Genomic DNA, 19,402 nt, shown 5'->3' on the forward strand with positions numbered 1-19,402 from the left:
TGTTGGTCTGTCTAATTGACTCCTTAAAAAAGAAAGTTAAAAAGCATTGTTTCCACCCTAACTTGCTGATGATCATGTCTGGCTGGGAAATTCTGGGAGTTGAAGTCCAAACGTCTTAAAGGGGCCAAGACTGAGAAAGTCTGGAACGGACCGTGAAAGGTGGAAAACATAATAAACTGAAATTTATTTCAGGTGGCGCAGTGGTTAGGGTGCAGTACTGCAGCTACTTCAGCTGACTGCTAGTTCAGCAGATCAGCGGATCAAATCTCACCGGCTCAAGGTTGACTCAGCCTTCCATCCTTCCGAGGTGGGTAAAATGAGGACCCAGATTGTTAGGGGGCAATAGGCTATTTAGTATACTGCCTTTGGTGTAAGCCGCCCAGAGTCCTCGGAGAGTGGGCGGCATAGAAATATGAATAATAAAATAAAAAATAAATGATGACTTTGGTTTCAGAAATTAACACGGGAAGGGGAGGTGACTTAGCTGGGCAAATCCCCGCAGTTTTTCTTGGCAAGATTTCCCAAATGGTTGGTCCTTGCCTGCTTCCTAGGGCTGAGAGAGGGACTGACCAAAGTCACCTAGCTAGTTTCTAGCCTCTGCCCTTAATCGCTACGCTACCTCTAGGTTTTAAATCTTTCAGTCCTATAAGCTTCTATTCCCGGGGCAGGCAATTATGGCAATTTGATGACCTGTGGACTTCAACTCCCAGAATTCCTGAGCCAGCCTGGGAATTCTGGGAGTTGAAGTCCACAGGTTGTAAAGTGGTCACAGTTGCTCTCCCTTGCTCTATTCCTCGCCCCCCCCCCCATAAAGGAATTTGTGGCTTTCTTGGTTATGAGTGACATGATAACTATTTGAGGAGCTGTCACAGAGAAGACGGGTGAACCAGTTGTGGAATTCACATTTTTTTTTACTACCGGTTCTGAGGGCATGGCAGGGGAAAGGATACTGCAAAACTTCCATTCCCACCCCACTCCAGGGGAAGGATACTGCAAAATCCCCATTCCCTCCCCACTCCTGGGGGAAAGATATTGCAAAATCTCCATTCCCACCCCACTCCAGGGGAAGGATATTGCAGAATATCCATTCCCACCCCACTCTGGGGCCAGCCAGAGGTGACATTTGCCAGTTCTCCGAACTGCTCAAAATGTCCGCTACCGGTTCTCCGGAATCTGTCAGAACCTGCTGAAAAGCACCCCTGGGGTGAACCTATTCTCCAAAGCACCAGAAGGCAGGACAAGAAGTAATAGATGGAAAGGAATCAAGCAACCTAGAATTAAGCAGAACTCTCCTGACAGTGAGAACAATTAACCAGTGGAACAGCTTGCCACCAGAAGTTGTGGCTGCTCCAACACTGGAGGTTTTCAAAAAGAGATCGGACAGCCATTTGCCCGAAATGATGTACGATCTCCTGCTCGAGCAGGGTGGGGTTGGACTAGAAGACCTCCAAGGTCCCTTCCGACTCTCTTATTCTGAGCACAAACTCTAGCTTGCAAACGAGATGGGTCGGATTCACACCAGGGTGGAAGTCCTCGAAACCTTAACGCCGAGCCACAGAGCGCAGATTCGGCAGGAGAACGGCGCAAATCCTCCCCGCCCTGTCAGAGATCGCCTGGCACGAGTCCCGGTGCCCGAGAAGGGGCGGGTAAGGTAAGCCTGGCCGCCTCTCCACCCCACTGAGCTGGGCAGGGAGCGGGAAGAGGAGGAGTCTCCGGGGAAGGTGCTGCCGGGCAGCCGGCTGAGAAAGCCAGGAGGAAGCGGCCGGGCGGCGCGCCAGGTGGGACGGCCGCTTCCTGGGCCGGAGATCGGGCAGGTAGCGCAGGTAGGTAGGTAGCCAAGTGGGGGCAGGGAGGAGAAGTTGGCATTGCGAGGCGCTCCGGCCCGAGGGAAGCACGGGAACTCGCGCAAAACCTCCCGGCGCAGATCTCGGGGTTCCCCCCGCCCAGTGAAGAAGAGGAATCGACGGCCGCAACTTTCGCACCCTTCGCCGGCCGGCTTCGGGATGCCAGGCAGGTGAGTTCCAGGCTTGGTTTGGGACCGGGACGTCCGGTGGGGTCGGTGGAGGGAGCGAAGCCGGGAAACGGGGCGAGGTTGGCGGCGGGTTGGGTTGGGTTGGGTCAGGCGAGCAAGAGCCTTAAATCGAATTTGTATCGGTCTGGCAGCAACCGCGTAGGAAGTGTAAGGTAACTTCGCCCACCCAGCGAAGACTCCCACCAGCCTGATCTGCTTTTCAGAACCACGGAGGTCAACGGAGCTCCAGGACCGAGGTAAGCAGGTCTGCGTTCCGATTTTCCAAGGTTTGTTTGAAAGTTTGAATGGATCTTTTTATTTTTAGCTTCTCTGGTTGATTACTAGAGGGTGGGCGTTGACCACGAAGAGAGAAGCGGGTCTTCTTAACACGGAGGACAGAATGAGGCCGTTTGAAAAAGTACTGCAGGCTCTTTTAAGGAAGAGAGAGAGAAAGATACATAGATAGATAGATAGATAGATAGATAGATAGATAGATGATTGATAGATGAGAGATAGATAGATAGATAGATGAGATAGATAGATAGATGAGAGATAGATGATTGATAGATAGATAAGAGATAGATGATTGATAGATAGATGATTGATAGATGAGAGATAGATAGATGAGATAGATAGATAGATAGATAGATAGATAGATAGATAGATAGATAGATAGATAGATAGGATTGAGAGATAGATGATAGATAGATAGATAGATAGATAGATAGATAGATAGATAGATAGATGATAGATAGATAGATAGATAGATGATTGATAGATAGATGAGAGATAGATGATTGATAGATAGATGAGAGATAGATGATTGAGAGATAGAGATAGATAGATGATTGAGAGATAGATAAGATGATTGAGAGATAGATGATAGATGATTGAGAGATAGATGAGAGATAGATATAGATAGATGATTGAGAGATAGATAAATGATTGAGAGATAGATGATAGCTAGATAGCTAGATAGATACTGTAGACAGACAGACAGACAGACAGACAGACAGACAGACAGTGATAGATGATACAGAGATAGAAAAAGAGAGAGAGAGAGATTTAACATTTTAAGCTGCCTATCTTGCTACCAAGAGGGCAAGTAAGGCACAGTAATTTTTTTTTTTTAAAAAAAGTATTATTCCTTACAAAAAAAGCCAAGGACTTTTAATACGGACAGATGTGAGACTCAGGTAGAAGTCACCCATCCAGCCGAGCTCAATCCAGTTTATAGATTGGGTGTCACTCCTGTTTCAGACCTACAGTTGTTTTGAAGCACAGTCTGTGGACCAAGTCACATAAAGGGTTGTTGCAACTTTAAAATCTCAGATGCCAACATAAACAGAGGACAGGCTTCGCATCCCATTTTTAACTCAATTTTTTTTGTTATATGGGTTGCCCAGAGTCACTATATATATATTTAAAAAACTGTACCATGTAGACATGCATAAGAATATGGTGTTAAGGACCCTGGCCAAGTTTTTACAATTAAAGAATGGCCTACGGAATGAATCTAGCAGCAGATCAGTCTGAAAGATAAAATAATCCCAGCGTCTGCCTTCTCACAATAGACTTGAGTCAAGTAAATTACTCTGAGTTTGATAAGGGATGTCCCAAACAAGGACTGAGGATTATGGCATTAGACTGAATCCCAATATTCTGAATTCAGACTTCTGATTCTGTGCCCTCTGGACAAAAGAGCAAATATTTACATTAAGTGACGTCTGTCCACCTCTGCATTCCTGTAGATTTAATTTAATTCTGATACGGTCAAATGAAAAAAAAAAAAAAGCATTGTTTTGAAGTTCCACAGAAAGGCTTTGGAAAATTCAATCAAAGGGAAAATTTCATGCACCTTCGGCTGCCCTTACCTGAGCGCAAGCCCAGTGGGGACTGATAGCAGTTACTTCTGTGTAACTGTGATGTTGGAGATCATGTTGCAAAGTCTCCTGAGGCACCTGGTCTACCCCAGCATGTGGGAGGGAGCATACTGCTTCCCTTTCGCCTTTCAGCTCCAATCCAGGAGCCCTCAAGCAGTCGCATTCACGACAAAGCATTTTATACCAAATTTATATTTATATTTATATTATATATATGGCTAGCTGATGAGAGCTAAATAGCTTGAAATAGATCTATACTAGTCTCCCTTTATTTCTTTCTTTATTATTTCTTTATTTATTTATTAATCAAATTTCTATACCGCCCTACTCCCAAAGGACTCAGGGCAGTGAACAGCCAACATAAAATACAGATAATACAAATATTAAAAAATCCCTTAAAATTATTAAATATTTTGGCCGAAACACAGATTAAAACACCCAATTTATAAAATCACGAATTAAAAATTTAAAAGAGGAGAGTTAGGCCAGGCCAGCCTGCTGAAATAAAAAAGTTTTGAGAACACGATGAAACGTGCGCAGGTCCGGGATCCTCCATATCTCCGTATCAGTGAATTATATATATATAATTTTAGCCAGCCTGATTTTGCCCAAAAGGTTTTGTCCTTGCAATCCTAATGGGCTTAATTCAAATGTTAAACCCCAACTATTTCAAACAGAGCTTTTTTCCCCCAAGGACCTCGGCATTAGCAAAGTAGTTTGAAATCCAGCAAAGAAATCCCAAAATTTTTGTGTAGTTGTGTAGTTAAAGAGGAAGGGCCCTGAAATCTGGAGCTTAGCAGGCACTTGTTTGATTTTAGAAGTCAAACCAGATTGGACCGAGTTAACACTTGAAAGGGAGGCCTCTAGAATATCTTAGAATTTTGTTTGTTTATATCCCGCCTTCATTATTATTTTACAAGTAACTCAGGCAGCAAACATATCAAACACTTCCTCCTCTACAACAACAATCTTGTGAGGTGGGTTGGGCTGAGAGAGAGTGGCTGGCCCAAAGTCACCTAGCCGGCTTTCCTGCCCAAGGTGGGACTAGAATTCCCCGTCTCCTGCTGATTGGCCCAAAGTCACCCAGCTGGGTTTCATGCCTATGGTGGGACTAGAACTTACCATCTCATGGTGATCAGTCTCTAAGGTCATCAAGTGGCTTCATTGCTTAAGACAGGACTAGAACTCACTGTCTCCTGGTGATTGGTCTACGGTTATCTTGCTGGCTTCATTGCTTAAGATAGGACTAGAACTCACTGTCTGCTGGTGATTAGTCTAAGGTTACCTCGCTGGCTTCATTGCTTAAGACAGGACTAGAACTCACCCTCTCCTGTTATCTAGGATGGGAAATACAGATTCCCAGCAACAGTCCCTGCAAATTATATCGTGCTGCTGTTGATCCAAGAAAACCACAGGACCCATTTGAGCCAACCGGAAGGAGGGTTTTTATATTAGCCTACAGGAATCCGGGTTAAGGGCTCCGAGAGGCCAGCCAGTCTCTTGCCCGCCCCACAGAAAACCCTTGAAGAGTTTGCTTGCCGCTGATTAAGCAAGGAGGGGCTAAAACATCAGCCCTGCCCCAGGCTAAAGCAAGTTGAGCTGAGCTGGCTTGTCTGGCCAGTAAGCTCAGCCCATCGCTCCGAATAAACAGAGGCCCTGGGTGGAGTTCAGCCCCACCTGCTTTGCTCACGGGGGAAGAATCCGGCTGACAGTAGGTGAGAAGCGGTTGCTGGGCTTCCAAGGCTCAGCACCGGCTGAGCGGGCTCTCGTGTCGGGCCACGCAGGTTGGCGAAAAGCAACACAACAGGTTTGGTGGGGCCACGAGAGCCAAGGCGAGCGATGCACGCTCCTCCGAAATTCCTCCCCGCCTTGGCACAGGCGGCGTGGCTACCTTGGCGGCGAGAATAATGTCCAGAATACAGGAAGTCCTCGAGTTACGGCCACAACTGAGATCGTGGGTAAGCAAAGCGGTTGCGAATGAGTGAGCCGGCGCCCGGTTGTGATTTAAGAAAAATATTACAGGGAAGTTTGTAGAGGCTGCTTTTGAGCTGCTAGGCTGAAGCTTGCTGGACCGTTTTTTGTTCTTCCAAAGGGAACTCCTGAGATCCAGTTGACACGTTCAAGAATTGCTCGTGTTTCTCCCAGGCAAATTTGATAAGTTCTCTTTATCCAGATGGGTTTCGTGGTCTGGGCTCCCTTAGAATCTCCTGGATTCAGGGGAACAGATAAGAATCCTTTTTAATAGCAGAAAAGGCAGAGGATCTTCTGGGGACTTCACAACTTATAATTTCATTGTATGGGTATACTGTGTATACACGTACAATGACAATAAAGTTATTACTATATTTAAAAGCTTCGATCTTTCTCCGTCCACTTCTTCTAGCGTGGGTCTCTTTGGGTTATTTATTCTTTTAAAGTAGCTTTCAGGTCTTTCCCAGCTGGGTAGGACTACTCTGTGTTCTTGGAAAGCAAACAAGGAAGAAGGGAACGCTATCTGGGCCTCTTGCGACTTCCTTTCCTTGCCTACCAGCTTCTTCACAGGCTGGTTAATGTTTGATGTTGTGATAGTACCAGCGTGTACCTTGCTCCAAAGCTCCCTCCTTGGCAGGCTCTCCAATGGTCAGAGAAGAGCCAAGTGTTGACTGAACAGGGACATCTGAGCCTGGGGAGGACTCTGGTGGTCAGCTGATGGCTGGAATAATCTGCATAAACTCATTGCATCGTCCAATGTTGTGGTTACCGGGGTTGAGCTCCTCTTTTGGTTGAGGAACTGCTCAACCAACCAATCAACCACCCACCTATCAGCTGGAGTTGCTCCTCAGATCCTTGAATCCCTCCACCCTCTGCTTCTCCTTCCCTCCTCCTAGGAGTAGGGAGAGGTGTATTTTTAGGCTCCTGTGTACTTGTAAGCACAAGACCACTGAAACGCTTGCATCGTCTACCACACGGGGGTGAGTAAGCATGTATCCGGCCCTGGAGAGTTTTCTCCCAGCAGCTGAAAAGGACATCAATAAAGCTGGTGGACTCATAACAAAGATTTGTGTGTCTGGAAAGCTCACGAGAGTGCCAATTTATCAACCTGTTCTTCGGTTTGGCAAGAACGCTAGAAGCCTGGATCCATCGAATAGGTAACGGAACATCTAAAAACTTGGGTTAATTGGCAAAGCAAAAAGGGAGAAGGTTGTAAGTAAGGGAGGTGATGGATATTTCAACTGGCCCAGAAAAGGCCTTTCTCTTTTTTTAAGACAAGCGATTGCTTTCATCGGTTGAAATGACAAAGTTTACTAGGGTCATCATGTCACTTGCATTGAAGCCAAATTAAATGTTGGGAATTAAATTTAAAAAAAGAATAATATGAAAAAGAATAAAAAGGATGGCTAGCAGAGATGGCAAAACGAACTGTTTTAATCGGAGATAATCTATCTACTTTTGTTTCTACCTGGAAATCACTTTGAAATTTGTGCTTGAAACATTCAAAAATATTGACTCTAGGATCTGCTGATTAATATGTTGGTACAGAAATACTAAGTATGTAAAAGTAAAAAGTTGAAGCTGTAATTTTATTTTGTACTTTACTGCATTGAAAAAAAAGTTGGAAGTCAATGCTTTTTTTCTTTCCCCCCTTTATCCTACACTTACTTTTTTTCTTTCTTTCTTTCTCTTTCTTTCTTTCCTTCTCTATCTTTCTCTTCATTTGTATTTATGATAATCTTAATTAAGGAAGAAACTATGAAGAGATTTGAGTAGTGGTGATGTCATCAGGTTAACTCAATAGCCCCTTACTCAGTCATGGGCTGATCCATCTTTATAGTATATATTCAGACAGAAGCTGGACTGGGATGTTTTAATTGTTTCCTGCCTTGAGTTGAGAATGGGGCTCCTTTTGTCTTTTAGATTCTAGGATGAATAAATGAATCTTAACCAAAGCATTTCTTAATTACAGATACGCCATAATTGGCTCCTAACAGCTTGATCTCATCACTCTTATGCTGTAGGGAAATGAGGCAACTTTTTAATTAAAAAAGTTGCCTTTGCCCCTTTATTAAAAATGTAATTATTTTTAATAGAAGCCCTTAAAATGGGGCAGGTGACTTAAAACAGTAGTAGTACTGGCGTGTCTTTTCAGGAAGAAATTTGCCATCCTTGCAACGAGAAGAAAATTAGGTTGAGGTTTTCCAAGGGAATAAGGGAAGCGGTGGCTCAGTGGCTAAGATGCTGAGCTTGTCGATCGAAAGGTTGGCAGTTCAGCGGTTCAAATCCCTGGTGCCGAGTAACGGGGTTAGCTCCTGTTACTTGTCCCAGCTTCTGCCAACCTAGTAGTTTGAAAGCATGTAAAAAATGCAAGTAGAAAAATAGGGACCACCTTTGGTGGGAAGGGAATAGTGTTCCTTGGGCCTTTGGCGTTGAGTCATGCCGGCCACATGACCATGGAGACATCTTTGGACAGCGCTGGCTCTTTGGCTTTGAAATGGAGATGAGCACCGTCCCCTAGAGTCAGGAACGACTAGCACATATGTGCGAGGGGAATCTTTACATTTATCTTTTCCAAGGGAATATCTTAGAGCAGGGGTCTCCAACCTTGGCAACTTTAAGACTTGTGGACTTCAACTCCCGAGTTGAAGTCCACAAGTCTTAAAGTTGCCAAGGTTGGAGACCCCTGTCTTAGTGTCCTTTTCTTTTCAAAATACTTTTAGTCACACAAATCTTTCCAGATTTATAGTGCAATCACTGGATGGGGAAATGTCCTAATGGTGCAACTTTTTCTAGATCTGTGCAAGATTGCAGCCTCAAAACTCAAGTGATCCAGTTTGTTTTTCTTACAGAATCGTTATAAAAAGCTATTCTATTCTAATGCTTTCCTAAAGTGAAATGTAGGGACAGTTGACACTGGGAAAGGTTAGAAAAAAATAGGATTGTTTGGGGAGAAGGAGTGATACCTTGGGGCTGTGTTTGGGCTGAAAAAAGCAGATGGCGTAGTAACCCTAAGCCTCTTGCGAAAAGATTTATTCAGATTTACAGAATGTCTATATAGGGGGCTGATGTCATTGGCCAGCTAAGATGGGGGGCAGAATTTACTACAGCTCAACTAAGCAAAGATTAATAAAATGAAGCAGCTGGTCTTTATCCTTAGTTGCTTAGTTGTCTATCATAAAAGTTATTTTTGTAATGAATGCCTTTCTTGGGGGAAAAAAATTGAGTGTGTGTATATGTATGTCTTAATGCCTAGAATAGAAGGTGGGAGAAATGCAAGGCATGGATAGCTAAAGAGGGAAACGTGACAACTCAGGGGGCCCTCTGGACACCCTCCCTAAAAATACAAGTATATTATTAGTTGGATGCTAGGAAAGAGGTCCAGAATATCCCAGAATGTACAAAGCTCCACCCCCATTTAGTCCTGGAAGCTTGGACACATTATTATTTTGCTTTGCTTGGAGTTTGCAAACAAAGAGTTCCCAGCATTAAGAAGAGAAATGAGAGGTGCAGAGTTGAAAAGACTCTGGTGCTTCTAATAGTCACTGGATTATCTTTGTGTGGGTTCTCTCAAGTCAAAAAAAATAAATAAATTGTAGTTTCTATTCTGTCGAATAGAAACTAGGAAGAGGAGGTTTCTCCCTCCCACCCCCTTTTAACCTCAACAATTAGGAAATATAACAGCAATTACTAAACTTTTGAGCAACGTATGACTTTCTAATTTAAAATACATGGTGTACTGTTAATGTAACTGTCAAGGCTCTGCAATGCTTTGGAGTCTTTGTCTGTGGCTCTTTAAAGCAGCTGCATCATCGGTAGCTACAGTAGGCTGTGTGTAAAATATTCGCTGTGTTTTGCTCAGAGTATTAAAGGTAGATACTGTATGTTAAAGCCCTCTCCACAGAGAGAAAAACAGGATGCAAATAGGAGTGTTTCAGCTAAAGCAAATATAATCCAGCACTTGCTAATCAGATGGGCGAAGTATTCTAACAAGGCAAAGATGTCGGATTCTTCAAATCTTTGCCAGACATGTTTTTTTCTTGGATGACAGGATAATTTTAAAGCTTCCAGCTGTTACTTCTGCAATCGTGAGGGCTATCCATATCCGTCACTCAAAGCCAAGAAATTCGCTATATGTAGGAGGGTGATCAAAGTCACTTAGCATCCAGTTTGAGTGGGCTTTCATTTGTTGGGATGTGAATTCTTTCTTGCTGGCGAAGTTTGCTTGTTGAATCTCTTTTGGACCAGCCTGCCCCCCGTAGGCTGGAACTGCCCCATGGAACTCCTTGGAGAAGGGAGAGGACGCTAGCAGGTGGGGGTCAAAAGAGATGAAAAAAAGGATGTAGGAGATGAGCAGGCTGGGCCCGAGGGCGGGGTAAAACACGTCATCAGTTTGGAGGTCTTGCGCAGCCACAAGAGATCGACTCCTTGTCCCTGATCACTTGAGCCTGACAGAAGAACGTACAAGGATATGATGAATAATCTGCTTCTCTTCAGCAATTCACCTTGATCTTTCCTCCCAATCAGGACAGTTTTCCTCGTGCGGTTCTCCTCCCTAATACATTCACCTTTGCTCCCTCCTCTCCAGCAGATGAATACCACGATACACGCCAACCAGTCTTCTCCCGCCCCGGAAAAGCTCCTGACTTCCAGCATGGTGGCTACCTCATTCCATTTCTTCTCTTCGCCGATGGTCTCCAGCCATTTAATTGTTGAGGACGGTTCCCAGCTGAGGGCTGATCAGAATCACTCCCAGGAGACCCAACCCCTCTTTTTGACCACTTCCACGGCAAAAGCCATCTCAGGACTCTTTGTCTGGACGGCCCTGATCCTTACTTTCCACCAGGTGGGTGGTAGCGCTGCACGGGCCTGTTGGGACTCCGTCTTTCCAGGTGGCTGTGCAAGATGGGAGAGGGGGATAGTCCAGATGTGCAGGGCATCAATTTGGGGGAAGATTGTCAGAAGCCATGGCTGTTTGATCAGGTTATGTGGAGTCTTGCTTCCTGTGCCATCGGACAAGGCTATTGTGGTAGAACTTCTCTGTAGCTTCTTACCAAGTGAGGCAGCTCAGCCTTCTGAGTTTAGTAGGGTTTTCTCTGGAGAGAAGTCTTTATAGGCCTGCCAATATTAGCCTAGGATATTTTATTGTTTTTCAATTCTGATTATTTTATAGAAAAATGGGGGAAGTCATTTCCATCGCCCCCCTGGCAAGATCTAATCCTCTTATCATTGCTGGCTGCTTGTTCACTTGTGGTTTCCACCCAGAGAGGAAGGAAGTTACAGAACGGTCACTCCTAGTATCTCACCACCGACCGTACTGGCTGAAGCATTTTTGGAAGGCCAGATTTCCCATGGCTCCTTAGAAGCCAGCAGCTTTGGGAGACCTGAAGCTTCACCTAATGCCAGGTTGTGTCTATGGAGATTCTCAGTCCTTCTTCAGAACTTCTTCAAGGTCTATGGAGATTCTCAGTCATCTAGGTCATGGTTGTCCCAAAGGTGTTTTTTTCAAGAGGCAACTGGATTTTCTGGTTTTTCTTTGAAGACATTTCACTTCTCATCCAAGAAGCTTCTTCAGCTCTGCTTCAGCAAACATCTCTGAAGAAAAACCAGAAAGTCCAGTTGCCTCTTGAAAAAGCACCTTTGGGATTAATTCCAGGTTGAAGGCCACACAAGCAGATATGTGTGGTATTTATGTCCTCCAGCTCCAAAAACTCTCTTTGGCTGGTCTTAAGATGGTCTTTGGACGAGACAAATACAGGCAGCCACATCCCCACAAAAATAGCTACAGCACATTGATCCTTACTGGCTCTGTAGGTTTTTCTGGCTGGAAACGCTGCCTCTGATCCTGTGTTGTGCGTCTTCCCTTCTTTTTCTCTCTCCTTTCAGATCTTCTTGCACCTGAAAAATTACACCATTCCCAATGAGCAGCGTTACATCATCCGGATTCTTTTTATTGTCCCCATTTATGCCTTCGATTCATGGCTTAGCCTCCTGCTAATCGGCAGCCATCAGTACTATGTTTACTTTGACTCGGTGCGGGACTGTTACGAAGGTGAGCTGGGATTCGCGGCTGTCTCTGGAGAACTTAGTACCCCGGATATGTGGGCGTGGTGCGGAGGTTGGCATTCAGTCATAAACTGAGCCGAAGGGTCCAAGTTCAAAGGCAACGTTTTACACAATCCTTCTTCCAGTGTGTGGCTAGGAAGGACAGCCTATTTGCAGGGACTTAAGACACGCATGGATGAAAGGCAGTCCTATTTAAAATCTGGTGGAAATTGGTCACGATTTCCGCCTTCGTATTGAGTTCTGTGTATGTTTGAGAGCCAGTTTGGTGTGGTGGTTAAGGTGCTGGTCTAGAAGCCAGGAGGCTGTGAGTTCTAGTCCCGCCTAAGGTATGGAAGCCAACTGGGTGACTTTGGGCCAATCACTAGGAGACAGTGAATTCTAGTCCCACTTTAGCCATGAAAGCCAGCTGGATGAGACTTTCTAATAAATTATCTCTCCCCTCCCCCCCTTTTTTTGAAGCCTTTGTGATTTACAGCTTCCTCAGCCTCTGCTTTGAATATCTTGGAGGAGAAAGTACCATCATGGCGGAAATCCGAGGGAAGCCCATTGTGTAAGTTGACCATAGCTAATGTATATCTCACTTTTGTTTACAGTTGGGAGTATTTCACACCCAGCATATAGCCCCGTGATGGCGAACTTATGGCATGCGTGTCACAGGTGGCACGTAGAGCCATATCAGTAGGCACGCAACTGTTGCCCTAGTTCAGTTCTGGAGGATTTTCGGGCTGTTTCCGGCCTCCGGAGGGCCTCCGGGGGTGGGATAGGGAAGGCTGTTTTTGCCCTCCCCAGGCTCCTAGAAAGACTCTGGAGCCTGGGGATGATGAAAATCAGGCCTACCGGGCCCACCGTGTGCCAAAAGCGGGGGGAACGCGGTGGTTACGCACACATGGGCGGGGTGGGGTGCATTGAATTATGGGTGTGGGCACACACGCACACGACCCCCTCACACTCCGCCTGCTTTTGGCACACGACGGCAAAAAGGTTAGCCATCACTGATATAGCCTTAAGGCCCCATGCTTGGGCTGATTGATGGATCCGCTTTTTCTTAGTTCTAGTTGTCTCTACGGAACTTGCTGTCTCCGAGGGATGTCTTACTCCATCGGGTTTCTTCGCTTCTGCAAGCAGGTGAGGAACATTTCATAGAATAAGAGCTGCAGCTGATCAGTTCTCCGTCATTCATGGTACTTCCAGGGAGGCCATTATCTTTATTTATTCCTCCCCCAAAACTTGTTTCAGTTAATTTTTCCCAGACAAAAACGTTGCAGGTTCTCTGTTGTGTGAAATATCTGCATTTCTCCTGCCTTTATAGGCATAGAGGGAAATTGGAGACAGTCGTTGCCCAGACGCTCAGGCTGTGGAAATGCGATCTTAGCATGGGAGAATCTGTTGCTTTCCTGGTTGCTGGACACCCAACCAGATTTCATCACTCCTAGTGACAGCCATGGGTGATGAGGGTGTTTGTGGAAGCCGTGGTAGATTGGAGTGTTTGTGGGGGGATCTCAGGTTGCCCATCCTAGATTGGACCCAAACCCTGAAGTCTGGATTAAGGGATTAGGTGACAACGGAGGCACAGAAGCTGGGTGGTTTCAATGGAGCCGTTTCTTGGCTTCCTTCTAGGCCACCCTGCAGTTCTGCATCATCAAACCAGTCATGGCCATCCTCACCATCGTTCTCCAAGCATTTGGGAAGTACCACGATGGCGATTTCAAGTGAGAATGGAAGGGACGGGGAGGAAAAAGGGGAAACTGTGACAGGCTTGGAAAGGGAATGCTTCCTAACGAGGAATTCTGCCTCTTTCGACGCTTTGTTTCCCAGCATCCACAGTGGATACCTCTACATCTCCATCATCTACAACTTCTCGGTCAGCCTGGCCCTCTACGCCCTCTTCCTCTTCTACTTCGCCACCATGGATTTCCTGAGACCTTTTGAGCCAGTCCTGAAGTTTCTCACCATCAAGGCGGTCATCTTCCTCTCCTTTTGGCAAGGCGAGTCGCTCTACTTCCTGTCATGCGGGTGGGGAGGGCTGAAGGCCTGGAATAGGAGACCTAAGTTCTCTATTAATTCTTTCACCCTCCCGGGCAAACTCAATTTGTCAGTATTAAACCCCCCCCGAAAACCTCTCGGTGGGATCTTGTAATTCTGATGAATTCTGGCATGGGACAATTACGTAGGTTCCTTCAGACATTTCCTGGAAACGGTGGGAAATCCACTTGGGAACCCTTGCTCATGTTTTGCAACCACTCCTATTTTGCAGGGATGCTCCTGGCCATCTTGGAGAAATGTGGGGTCATCCCAGAAGTTCAGATCATTGACGGGAAAGCGGTGGGAGCCGGCACTGTTGCGGCCGGCTACCAGAACTTCATCATCTGCATTGAAATGCTGTTTGCTTCCATTGCTCTCCGTTACGCTTTCACCTGCCAGGTGTACCAAGAGAAAAAGGAAAGCGCCACAGGTAACTTGATTCAAGGGAACCTGCTCCTTTCAGTTATACAGAAGGTAGGCAGGGGGGTCTAGGACTTTTCGTCTCGGTCTCTTCGCCTTGCCTGTTTCACCTTAAGGTTTTCGCCTCTGCGTTATTTGCCACTAACTTTTCTCCTCGGCTGACATGCCCCGTCTTTCTCCCCGGCACATTGGCCCGGCCCCTCTGTCCCAGTCCCTTAGCCGGGTCCCATTCGTCGAAGTTCAGTTCACGTCGGGCTTTTGGCCTCCCAGGACAATTCGCATCCAGCCAATCGGTGCAGGGACTCAGGGGCTTTGGAAGTGGAAGAGCAGGGGCTGCAGTTCAGAGGGAGGCTCAGGAGGGGGTGAGCAAGCAGAAAGGTCACCTGGTGTCTTGTTCCTAGGGCCAATGAGCAAGAATTCTGTGTTTATTTCCCTTCCATTTCTCAAATTCGATTAAAAAACATTTTCCCCCCCAGTATCTTTCCAAGTAAAGTAGTAAAAACGAACAATGTTGGGAGTATGTTCTAGCTTATTTAGGGAGAAGACCCTCAAAGCATGGGGCTGGGAATGGCCTGCTTCTATTATAAGATTCTCTCCCCAACAGCCAAGGGCCTCCTTAGTTTCCTACACATCCGTTAAAGTGGGGCGTTCTCTCTTATGAGGCCTGGCCATTCTGGGGCATGATGCAGTTAGGGATATTTCAGTACAATGAAAAATAGTAGCCATGGACCTCAGGCCACCTGCAGAGACAAGTTCAGCTCCAAACAAACTCAAGAGAAACGAGAAAGTTTCAAAGAGTTGGGAGATGACCCTTCAGCAAGAAAATAACTGACCTGTTGAAAATCGTCAAGGCAAATTTATTTTTCTTCTCCCTGGTGCCTTCAATCACTATTGGGTTCCACCTCCCTGGCAGACTGGTTTGTGCAGGTAAACTGACTTCTTAGTGGCTTGCTTGAAGGACGACAACAACAACAACAAAAGTCTGCTGGTCCATTGATTCTCTTCTGGTCTCTTCCCTTTATCTTCTAGCACGCCTGGCCCCATTGCAAAGCATTTCCAGCGGGCTGAAGGAAACGATGAGCCCTCAAGATATTGTCCAAGACGCCATCCACAATTTTTCCCCAACCTACCAACAATACACACAGCAATCCATGCAGGAGACGGAAGGCGGGCTTGGACAGAATGGCCACGTGAGTCCTCCGGCGGAGGCCTCGCAGAGCAAGAAGACAAAGAGTCTTGAGAAACGGATGCTCATTGTCTCCGACGACGAGTTGTGAAGAGGCGCCTGGAAGGAAGGAAGGGTTAGCGGTTTCGAGAGGTCTTCTCGCCTCTCTCCAGCCCAGCAGCTGCCAATTGAATCAGACTGCATTGTCCAACGAAGCAACGGAGGCGTCTCATTCTTGTTCTCGGTGGGCTATTGGGGGAAGAACCCCCCCCCCAGATGTAGGGTTGACTTCCTAAATACAGCCAGATCTGCCCTTCTTATTTGTTGTGGTGGGTGGCAAAAACACCAGGTGCAACACCAGGTGTGGTGGGTGCAAGTTGACACCAGGAGTTTCTGATGCACTTATTGTTGGTCCTGGGTGCAGCCTGAGAAAAACAAAATTTCTCAATGGACGCAGCTCCTCCCATTCCCAATGCATGGAGATAATACTGATTATTGGCAGAGAAGGAACAAGGCAATGTAGGAATGGACGAAATCAGATGAAATCAACATTTTCACTCAGCAATTGCAGCTCAATCCCATTGAAACCGGATTCCCATTATCTTTTTTTTTTTTTGGATCCAATCCACTGGGATGGGAATCAATAGCTCAGAGCCCCAGAGAAATAAAAACACTTTTCTTCTTTCCAACAAGAGGTGCTGCAGCAGGGTGAGGAATTATAGCATCAGGTTCCTTTATGAAATTGCACCGAGGCTGTCAAAGGTGATCTGATCCTAGAACTCACCTTGGATGCCAGAGAAGTTGTGACTTCATCTTGGAAGAAGAGGCATTGCATTACGTTGAAAGTGTGAATGTGTCGATATAATGTACTTCTTCCTTTCTGGAGGGTCCTTTGGGATGGCTATGAATCGCATGTCAATCTGTACATTTCAAAAAAATTTAAATTATAAAAACATTTGTAATACTTTTTCCCAGTGCTGTCTAACGCTGACAAATTTACTTTTGAGAGTATTCCAAGAGTCTTGGCGGCAGTCAGAGAACGCATCAATTCAATGGCCGTTTGGGTTGAATCTGGGATGGCCTGTGGTTCATCATTGGTGCTATAGTTCATAACTGAAAAGAAAGAAAGTAGCACATCGTTGATATAATAAGGTAGAGGATTTTATGGCTTGTCAAATGCTAAAAAGCAGTGAAAAACTTTGGTCTATGCAGCTCCTATTTGTAATTCAGCCTTCCTGATGCAAGGAATGTCATGTTTCTCTCGTCTTCTGCAACCTTGAGATTTGTTTTGCACAACTCAGAATTTGTGGCTGCCTTTCATCTTCAGACAGACAGCAAAATTTTTACTTCCCTTCTGCAAATGGTTGCCTGGATGTTGACCAATTTGATAATCACCCTATGATACTTTTTAAATGGCAGATACAGTGATGTGACACTTATTGCTGCCTGCAAAATTGTATTAAAATGCTCCCTCTATGTCACCCTCCAGAGAGGGTGCAAACTACTGCTAGATTTGGGCCATCTTAAGAAGGTGTGGACTTCAACTCCCAGAATTCCCTTGCTACCATGAAGTCCACTCATCATAAAGCATGCTGGCTGGGGGATGCTGGGAATTGGAGTCCGCTCCTCTTAAAATCTGCCAAGTTAGAAAAAAGAAATACTGTACTAGATCAGGGGTCTCCAAACCTAGCAACTTTGTGGGCTATACTGGCTGAGGAATTCTGGGAGCTGAAGTCCACCAGTCTTAAAAGTTGCCATGTTTGGAAACCCCCGTACTAGATCAAGCTTTGAAATACTACTAATAATAAACTGAATTTATATGACCCCTGACTATCAAAGACTCTGATCAGACAAGATCCAATCTGAAACCAGAAGATGCTTTATTGGAGAGGTTACCAAAAAGCCACAACGGTTGCAGCTCCAAATTTACAGCAATAAATTAACATTGGGGGGAGGGGGGGAAGAGGGTATCAAATGAAAATAGATTGGACAAACACACGGACGGACGGACGGACATCATAGGCCTCATGGGACAGGCACCCCACATTACTTGATATGTCAATAATTTATTTCATAATAAAAAAGCAACACAAAAATAAATACTGAAACAAAATTAAGTTTGCAGAAACCACAGAGTGGAACTGTCTCGTGATTAAAGCTTTTGGATCTGAGCTGCAAAAATCCAGAGGAGAGGGAAAAAAAGAGATAAATAAAACTCTTTTCTGCCATCTGAGGGTTTTTTTTTTTTTTTTGGCAGTCCAGATCTGCAGCCATATATGTGATTTTTTTTAAAAGTATAATTTTATGATGCAAGGAGAGAAATACTAGGATCAGTCAACAGCAACAAAAACATGCTAAATTTCCAAAGCATGTAGTAACGCAAAAAGAAAAGAAAAAGAAAAGAAAAAAAGAGGGGTGGTAGAGAAAAGAAAGCCATCTTACAAGAAAACTTTTCTTTAAAAAAAAATTAAATTCCTCTGATTTTTATATAGGCGAGTGCTTTGCTTTGGTTTTTACATACACCATTAAGATGCAATCCCTTATTTGATTTGACAGAGGCAATTCCAAATCAACTCTGGACAGCTTGCAACTTAAAACAAAAAAATACAATCGGAATAAAAACAAGGAAAGAATTCCCTCCGTCAGGGAGAGTTAAATCACTTGTGTGCTGTGCATTTTTGGTATCCAAATGCATCCTTCCAGGCTAATGTGTAAGCCAGGTTAATCAGCTTTCAATTATCCAAGGATGATCACGTGTCTTGTGAGACAAGAGGCTGAACCAACCGAAGAATTTTCAGTTGTATCATCCATGGGAGAGAGATTTTTTTTTTTTAAAAAAAGAAAAATTAAATCTCTGCTTATAAATAAAAAAAGAAACCCTAGCATCTAAGAGAAGTGCCAAACATTGTTTGCATCTAATATGCTAGTTTATGGTACGCCAGGAAGCTTTCCTTTATCCCCACATTAGCATCGTTTAAATCAGTGTTTTTCAAATTCGGCCGCTTTAAGATGGGTGGACTTCAACTCCCAGAATTCCCCAGCATAGCATGGCTGACTGGGAGATTCTGGGAGGTGAAGTCCCCCCCCCATCTTAAAACAGTCAACTTTGAAAAACGCTAATTTGAAGCCACAGTATTGGGATCCCGCAAAAAACCCCACCCCAAAAAACTTCCCAGGGATTTAAGAAGCAGGAAAGGGAGAAGTGGCAGCTGAACGAAAATGGCATTAAAAAAAACAAACAAACAGAAAAATGTGCATTTTTAACAGGAGGCAGTGGTTTTGCACACAACACGGAGTTGTGTTTCTTCCCAAAGCTTTGTGGTGAGAGGAGTCCCTAAAGACAGGGGGGAAAAAAAAAGGAGGAGGGTGAAAGAAAGGAGATTATCTGCTCTCTGGCTTTCTTGGGGTGATGGACAGGGCGTTCTACTCCCTTTCCGGTCCTTCCATCCTTCTGGAAGGGGAATTGTGGAGAGAAAAACACTTCCAGGCTCCAAGCGTCCATCAACGCAAGCATCTCCAACCTGGGCCAGTTTATGACTTCAACTCCCAGAAGCCCACAAGTCTTAAAAGTGGCCATGGCTGGAGACCTCTGCACAGAAAACAAGCACCAATTCTTAAGTCCCTCCTGTCCCTTTTTTTTTTTTTTTTTTTTGGAAACTGGTAGATAGATTTAAATAAGATAACCAACAATATTACACGTATCTCTTACAAAAAGAACCTGTATGGTAAAATGTATATAATTATTTTATATATATTTATATATATATGTATGTATGTATATATAACCATATATACACGCACACTCACACACACATATATCTGTATCTATATGCATATGTCTCTCAAACATTTCCAAGTGGCCCT

At 44.9% G+C, this 19,402-nt stretch overlaps 1 protein-coding gene across 2 annotated transcripts; it reads left to right on the forward strand.

The window, feature by feature from the left end:
- Positions 1-2,253: 2,253 nt before the first annotated feature.
- Positions 2,254-17,868, forward strand: TMEM184A (transmembrane protein 184A). 2 transcript variants are annotated; one of them, XM_070954909.1, is made up of 9 exons: positions 2,254-2,268; positions 10,457-10,711; positions 11,752-11,917; positions 12,391-12,481; positions 12,981-13,056; positions 13,549-13,640; positions 13,747-13,916; positions 14,186-14,383; positions 15,403-17,868. In XM_070954909.1, the coding sequence occupies exons 2-9, from the start codon at positions 10,457-10,459 to the stop codon at positions 15,648-15,650; spliced, it is 1,296 nt and encodes a 431-aa protein (XP_070811010.1). In that variant the 5' UTR covers positions 2,254-2,268; the 3' UTR covers positions 15,651-17,868. The 2 variants fall into 2 exon arrangements, with proteins under 2 accessions (XP_070811010.1, XP_070811009.1); XM_070954908.1 differs by lacking the exon at positions 2,254-2,268 and adding an exon at positions 6,803-7,022 and having other exon boundaries at positions 10,454-10,711.
- The last annotated feature ends 1,534 nt before the right edge of the window (positions 17,869-19,402 follow it).

This window comes from Pituophis catenifer, unplaced genomic scaffold (genome assembly GCF_029215685.1).
Source record: "Pituophis catenifer annectens isolate HBS135680 unplaced genomic scaffold, rPitCat1.0.hap2 SCAF_16, whole genome shotgun sequence".
In the NCBI taxonomy this organism is placed as follows: domain Eukaryota; kingdom Metazoa; phylum Chordata; class Lepidosauria; order Squamata; family Colubridae; genus Pituophis; species Pituophis catenifer.